General features: G+C 31.4%; 1 protein-coding gene across 1 annotated transcript in view; it reads right to left on the bottom strand.

Annotated features, from left to right (window-relative positions):
- Window positions 1-7,690: 7,690 nt before the first annotated feature.
- Window positions 7,691-8,555, bottom strand: part of LOC113514542 (T-cell leukemia homeobox protein 2) — a 44,895-nt gene continuing 44,030 nt past the window's right edge. Inside the window, exon 3 of the mRNA XM_026898631.3 lies at window positions 7,691-8,104. Coding sequence (XP_026754432.1) covers window positions 7,804-8,104 — 301 coding nt within the window. The 3' untranslated portion in view covers window positions 7,691-7,803. The remainder of the gene's footprint in view (window positions 8,105-8,555) is intronic.

Here is an 8,555-nt window from a genome sequence, read left to right as displayed (position 1 = left end):
TTTCAATTATTTGATGTCGGCTTGTTTCTTTATAATCAAGTTGTATTCACATGGCGGTGTTTCAATTTGAAGGGATATATCAATAAAATAACCGGGTACAGAGGGATAACATCATAATCTTCTGAAATAACAATGCATGAAGAACGCAGTAGGTAATGGTTACCACTTACTATCAGGTGGACCATGAGATTATTATTTGCCATTCTAAATTGCATAAAAATAAAAACAAAGGCCGACTTGTTTTCGTGAAACAGAATAATATTTGTGTGAAACGTCAATGGTGCTAGTGATCGTCTTACATTCACCTAAAATGTATCGAATTATTTATTTAAAAAAAACTGTTACAATAAATGTAATGTATTGTAACAATGCACTACAGCCTTACTATAACAACATAATAGTTCAGTTTGCACGCCACAACCATTAAAATTAAAATTGTCGGTCACCGGTTTGATTCCTGAGTTGAGCTCGAGACGTGCCCTCACGTCTCATTTTGTGACTAATTTGGGACAAACATCACGCGATCCAAATAATACGATACAGTGTTTTTGTGTTGGTTTTCAAATATTTTCAACTAATTATTAGTAATCTTTATTATTTTCAAACGTATAGTAGAGATTGTTTTTGCAAATTATTACATAAGTACGTATTTTTCTGAAAAAGTTTAAAGTGTACATTACATTACATGTACATTAGTTATTTATTCAAAAAATAATGTAGGTATATTGTGTCTGAAATTAAGTACGATCATAGAAAAAAAGCATTAAATTAAATTGAATAAGTAATAAATAACAATAATAAATATATTTTACAATCAACAATGTCAACTTCATCCGTAATATATATGTCAAATTTATTTTCAATTCTAGTATTTACGTTAATCACTAGTACAAGTCTTTAACTGAGTAATAGCATTTTTCCAATAAAAGGAGTCGTAGTTTAAATTTAAAAGAATTGAGATTACTCGTAACAGTCCAATAAAATTGACATGTTATTTAGTCCTGACTCATTGAGGATATATTTTTAATTCATCATTCGATTTCAAAAAGGAGGATTTTAAATCGATTGTATTTTGTTTATGTTTGTTACTTCCTAACTCCGTCAATTACAAACTTATTTAGAAAATTATTTTTTACCTGAAAAAATATACTTATAGATTAGTCCCATAGAAATTTTAACAAAATCAGTTGAATACTTTAGTTTCGAAATCAAAATAACTGGTTTTTTTACAACCAAAGTCGATTTTTTTTAGGATTACAAACCCCACATTATGCCATAAAAGAAAGCGACACTGATAAATGTGAACAATTTTGAATCAGATTAAAAAAAGAGAAGGTTTCTTAGTAATCGTATCGTAATTTACAAGTGGTATCGAACCCTTAACTCTGAGGAGAGATTTTGCCTCACTCTGCGTGTTCTACCATTTGTACAGATGCCTACAGCCACTTTCTACCACCGTACGGTTCGCCATTGACAGGTAGTTCACCCTTATACCCTAGGGCCTAGATGGTCAGTTTCAGAGACGCTTTCTCCAACGAATACTTAAGTTATGGAATGAGCTCCCTTCCGAGGTTTTTCCAAGAGACTGCACCATGGAGTTCTTCAAAACCGGGGTAAAGAGGTTTCTTAAGGGTCGGCATCGCGCGCCTAATACCCCTGGTATTGCAGGCGTTCATAGGCTACGGTAACCGCTTATTATCAGGTGGGCCGTATGCTTGTTTGCCGCCTCAGTGGTATAAAAACATCGTCTAATTTTCATTAATATCTTATATAAATATATACATACAATTATAAATATAATATCATTAACATTAAAAAAGAAGAGACATGGTTCTCAACTCGATTGTACTTTTTTTATGTTACTTCAGAACTCTGTCATTTATAAACCGATTCGGTAAATCAGTTTATAAATGACAGATTTTTTATCGATTTTATCAAAATTAGTTCAGTACATCGTTTAGTTTTTAAAACTAAATATTTTGTGTGTTTTTGGTGAACAAAATCTACTTGTTTTGTGAGTATCTTCATAAATTCCGAACCGATGAAGATATTTACTTGTAAGCAGTAAAATTTCCTCCCATGATTGATTGATTGTACAATTTTTTTTTCACATTTCAAATAATCGTTTCTTTATTAGAGCAAAATTGTAAATTATTAAAGGAAAATCATGAATTCTTCATGAATTATAATTTTCACAATTATAAGAGAACAGTTAAAATGTCGCTGTTGAAATTTAACCTGTATTCTTAACAGACAATATTTCTTCTTAAGTACAGCAGTATTAATTCTGTATTGTAAAAAGAATAAATATGTCCACACTTTCATTCATCCGCAAAAAAATACAAAGGTAACATCAATAATCCTAACCCATTAGAGCATCAAACTCACGACCAAGGTGACTCCTAACTAAAATGGCGCCATAATACATTTTTTGTGGCTTAATATCGATTACGTGGCGACATCCTTTAAAAAATCATTTGGAATAACCTTAATTCTATCCAATGTAACGATATAGATACATGTATAAAATGTATATTATTATTCATTACAAATTTTGTTTACAAAATTATTGAGAGAGGCAAGAAGTGGACAGCAATGGATAAAATAATAATCGATATGAACGTAATCCAGAGCGATGGTACAAAAACAATTCGTTTATTTTTTTTTTCTCTACAACTCAGCTAATGATGGCACAGAAGTCACGTTTTATAATGCTTTGTTATTATACAAAACCTGAGGCATTAAAATTGTATTACAACCAGTAATGGAGGTCCTAATTGTCGTTAAATCGACCGTTTTCGACGACGGAAATAAGTTTAAATCGATTCCGTTTAAAGTTGTTTCGAGACGATTGTTTTCGATTCAAGAAATTGTCTTTTGAAACTATTACTTTTTTAATGTATTTTTTTATAACAGTTTGTGGTTAAAAAATTATTATGACAGTCGTTTTGTTATTAATTCATACAATGTATATATCGATTATTATGAGCAATCAATGTTGTATCGGTTTTTTTAATTGACTTCAAAAAAGGAATTTCTCAATTTAGTTGTATTTTTTCAACATTTGTTAACTCATAAGTCCGTTATTTGTTAACTGATTGGTAAACTGTTCTTTTATCTGAAAAGAAAAAGTAGATTCAAGTTCTAGGACTTTCCATATTGGTCATCAATCTCCGACCGTTATTCAGTCTATTCATATGTTGCGACATGTGTTTCATCTCCAAACGAGACATCTTCAGGCAAATTAATAGATCTCTACTCGGAGCCTAGTATTAACCGGTCGATGCCCAGACAACGAATAATAATACCATTTTTTTCTCTCTTTTGTCTTTTATTACTTTGTTATTGTTCTTTCTTTTTTTTTTTAATTACGAATATAGCGAAATTAAACAAAATAATTCTAATTATATTACTAGTAATTTAACTACGCTAGTACGTTATAATGTCTGCATAAACCAGTACACGTATTCTCTGAGCAGCCTGATTACTTAGGTTCTATTAACTTTTTCTGGAAATATAGCTTTAAAAATTGTCATTTTAGATATGCAGTGGCTTAACATATCGTCATTCTATATCATCATCATCATATCAGCCTTTAACTGTCCACTGTCGTTTTATATATTCGACATGGAATAATAGAATATAAATAAATTGTTAATTTTATAAACTGTATCTTTTTTATATAATTAAGAATGGCAAACAAGCTGATGGCCTATCAGATGGAAAGTGGTAACGGTCGCTTATAGACATGAGCATTACCATGGACATAACGAGTATACTGTTTCGCCTATGATACCCCCCATGCGTTGCCATTCCTGAGGACTCTGGTGTTATCCTCTACTCTGTAAATTCACTACCACATCCCACACTTCAAACCGAAACACATCCATATAAACAACTGCTTCACGGTAGAAACACAAATGGGACAGAGGTGCCAAAACAAACGACTTTTGTACAAAGTCTCCCTCTGGTAAATGGTATCTCTCTTTGAACAATAAAGAGTTTCCATTAATTCCTTCATTTGTTCATAAATATAAAATGATTAATAAAAAATATATTAATTTGGTCATCTCAGTACAATTACTATTACCATCATTTGTATAATAACTGTCATCATCATCATATCAGCCTTTAATCGTCCACTGCTGAACATAAGCTTCCCCGTTAAGGGGGTTTGCCAGTGATTGCCACATTTGGCAGGCGGATTGATATCCGCAGTTAGGCTTCTACAGATATTTTATGAAGGACTCTGCTGCTTATCCCTCGGCCTTCCTTAGTCACCTCTTAGGACACCCACAGGAAAGGAACGGGAGACCTATTCTATGTCGGAACCACACGATTATATAATAACTATGTACAAAGTTAATTAATATCCTTCTCTAATTAAGTAAGGCCTTTCCCCAGTAATGTGATGTCAATGTATTAATATGATTGGTATAATGTCAATAAAATGACATAGCTAGTTTATATAAATAAAAATCAATTTGTAGCCTAACATGACGAATTTCATAAGAATTAAATACGGTCGCTTTTAGGTTCAATCGCGTGGAGGTCGACATATTACTAGCAATAAAGCTGTTAGACCCCTTTATTAACAATCCCTTTCCCCCAAGTAAATAATAATTCAATTTCAAATGTTTTCAATTATTTCACGTGTTTCAACCGTGAAGCAGTTGTATTTGCATGGCCGTGTTTCAGTTTGAAGGGTGGAATATGGCGTGAATTTACTGGGTACAGAGGAATAACACCTGAGTCCTCAGGAATGGCAACGCATGGGGGGTATCATGGGCGAAACAGTATACTCTGTTATGTCTATGGTACTGCTCATATCTATAGGCGACGGTTACCACTTTCCATGAGGTGGGCCGTCAGCTTGTTTGCCATTCTAAGTTGTATAAAAAAAATCTCGGCTGGGTAGCGTTCGGAAAACTACACCTCATCTTTTCATCCAAAATACTTCAGAGTTTGAAGACGAAGGTCCTTAACCAGTCCGTTTTGCCAGTGATGACTTATGGAATCTAAACGTGGTCCTACACGATTACCCATATGCAAAAGCTTTAGATTACTAGCGGGCTGTGGAGAGAGTTATGTTTGGAGTTTCTTTGCGTGATAGAATCCTATACAAGGATATCCGCAAAAGAATCAAAGTAACCAACATAGCCCAAAGGATAAGCAAGCTGAAGTGGCTATGGTCACATAGCTCGAAGAACCGACAACCAATAGGAAAGAAAGGTTCTTGAGTGGCGATCTCGCACGGGCACAGTGTAGGACGACCCCCACTAGATGAAGTGACGACCTCAAATGGATTGCGGGGAGTCAGTGGATACAGGTGGCTCATGTCCGTTCCTTATGGCGCTTATGGCGTTTATGGCTTGGACAATGAACATGGGCCAGGTGTAGATAGAATTTTCAAACATAATAATAATATTATTATGGTTGAAAATTCTATCTACCTGTGCGAATCTGTACCGGATCTCTAATTTACAATAAAACAACACAATTCATATTTTTATATTTTATTAAAACATCCTCAATGAGTATGTAGTTTCTATTGAAAACTGATTATTCGAACAATAAAATTTACAATTGTTTGCTGAATGTTATGTCGAAACAGAATATACGGGAGTAGGAACTTACATCACGAAAAAATCTAGCTTTTAATATTTTATTAGATATGACAACATTGTGTGAGGTTTGTTGAAATTCCGTGGAATGGTTTTCAAATATTTGTAAAAATTTTGCCTTATCATGTTATTTCTATTTAATAATATATTAAAGTTGAAGATATATGAGATTTGTTTTAAATTTATTATTTTATTTTTTAAATAAATGAAATATAAAAATCCCGAGTGAGTGCCCGAAGCACTCATGTAAAAAAATCGATATTCAAATATAAAACAAATATATTATTTTTCAAAAACTACCGATTGTTAGTTTTTATTCTATACGTCAATATCTATCATTACTTGATTTCTCATAATGTGGTATATTACACCTACATATATATTCAAATATGATGTATTAGATTATTTCATAGCCAATTTTGAAATGAAGTATTTATATTTTAAACATACTCCCGTACATGTTGCCTCTCTAAGTAAAACATAAACGTTTTATAATAATTGAGCTATACGTCAATGCTTAATATAAACTTAATATTTACAAGTACATGGAATGTCTATTCAATATTTCACTTTTAGATGAAGAGAATAATATCATGCGGTATAGGAAATAAAGTTGAAATTCGAAGTTTTAAATTATAGGTAACCAATAAAAAATTGTTGAATGGATATAACATTTAGATGTAATTGAACACAACATAGTATCATTGATAAAAAATGTATTAATTTTTTTTTTATAAAATTACATATGTTAATACTGAGTTATTCCTCTATACTTTGTGCGTTATATAATAGTGTGGATGTTAGCTGACATTTCAATGGTAGGTATTTATTGTAAAAAAACTGTAGTTAGCCAGTAAGATTTTGGAGGCAAAGACTATCTAATCATATACTTTTTATACGACTGCATAAAAGAGAGTGTAATGTTCATTATATGAGTTTGTTAATTCCATCATTACTTTTAGATACCTGAATAGAATTGGATTAATAGGCATCCGTTAGAATCCTTACTAATTTTGTGAAAAATAACTTGATGGTTATTTTTCTTTTAAATTAATTTGTGTATTGGCAGGGTCATCGTTTTTTAATTTGCAAAACAGACTCGTGACAATAAAATATTTTAATTTGTCTTATTTTTAAGTTCTTATCAAATTTGTTAAATCGTAATAACTTACGTTTCGGTAATATTTTTTTTTGTTTTGGTAATCTGGTAAAAGCACCATACTATAACGCACAGATTAACTCTTTAAAAAAGAGCATCTATAACGACTGTCCAAAGATCACAAGAATCCATCATAACTCAGTGTTACATTAAAATGTAATATAAGAAATGCCATTTCCTTTTGTAATAAATAAATGTTTTGAAATAGTATGCGCTAAGTTTGATTTTCAATTAAATTACAGCCTTACTTCTAGTAAGTATTCATTAAGTACAAAGCGAGATCCTAGAAATGTGCTAATGAGCGTAATGTTTAAGAGCCAAGTTCGTAAATAATTTATTTACTATATTTACAAAAAAATAATAATTGTAAACATAGATTTTATTTTACAATCATTAAGTACTATATACACGTATCCAGTATATAATAATAATTATATAATGTTATAAAATAATTAAATAATTCAGTAAATGTCATATAATACTGCTGGTTTGTATTATCAATAAACATAGAAACTCGGTCATTGAAGACATAGAAAATCTATGATATTACCTATATTTATGATATATTACAATTTATTAAGTACATGAAAATTTATATTATTAACGTTGACAATATTGCTTAAAATATACGAGACTGCATGTTCTAATAACACAAATTATTTTATAAGATTAAATTACTTAAACTTAAATTTTTAATACACGAACTATAAAAAAATTTCATTTAGTCGATGATAAGTTCTTTTTTTATGTGTGATTAGTTTTATTTTAAATAATTCTTCTGAAATTATATTAAAAATAGATGTAAAGTTTTGCCTTCCAGTAGCTACATAATGGAAAAATTGAGATCGTAAGATATTTCATTAGCATACATTAAGTCTATTATATTCCTTGTAATTTTTAATAATATTTACAATTGAGAGCGGATCTCGTGACTTATTAATATGGGGATTATAACATCTTTTATACAGAACTTGACCCAAGTTTTCACGTGACTATTCCGATATAAAATTGTGTTAAATTTCAACATATAGGTGAAGCGACGGGTGGTGGATGAGGTGGTGGTGCTGTCGCTGCCTGGGCGTTCAAAAATCCATTCTGGTTTCCAGCCCAGGGCTGTAAGTTTTGTAAAGCGCTTAACGCTGTATTTGTGGGTGGCGCTGGTGCAGTGTTACTAGGAGGTTGGTAATGAAGCGCTGATAGCGGAGCTGCCCCTGGTGGTGGTTCAGGCATGTAGCCTTTGCTTAACGCTTCAGCTTGGAGAGAGAGCATCAAGCGATTAGCCGCTTGACGCTCAGCTTCGCGTTCTTCAGCAGTCTGGCGTCTGTAACAAGAAGGAAAGAAAAATATTTATAAAATTAATTTATTTTCTGTTTTTATTTTTTAAATAGATGGCTAGAAGTTATATAGTTACATATATAAAGTCCACCCAAGTTGCATTAAACTGCCTGAAGAAGAATAAATCAGTAAGAAATATAGTAATGTAGTCCCCTAATAAAGTATAATATTATATAATAATACGTAGTTACTCAAAATTACCAGTAAATAAAATAAATAAATAAGTAAATAGTAAACTGTTTACATACACATTATTTATACGTACATACACATACGTATTACATAAAATATACCAGTTATTGTATCCAATAAATTGCCTAAACCTGATGATAGAATACAAATAAACGATCAATCTAGGAGTTTTCATTAAAACATGCTAAACAATGACATCGATCTTAATTTAAAACAATTAAGGCACACATTAGCGTGTACCAACA

The sequence above is a fragment of the Galleria mellonella genome, unplaced genomic scaffold (genome assembly GCF_026898425.1).
Source record: "Galleria mellonella isolate WM207_F2 unplaced genomic scaffold, CSIRO_AGI_GalMel_v1 utg35, whole genome shotgun sequence".
NCBI classification, from domain to species: domain Eukaryota; kingdom Metazoa; phylum Arthropoda; class Insecta; order Lepidoptera; family Pyralidae; genus Galleria; species Galleria mellonella.
Note: the sequence above shows the minus strand (reverse complement) of the source record. Positions and strands in the feature narration are given on the sequence as shown.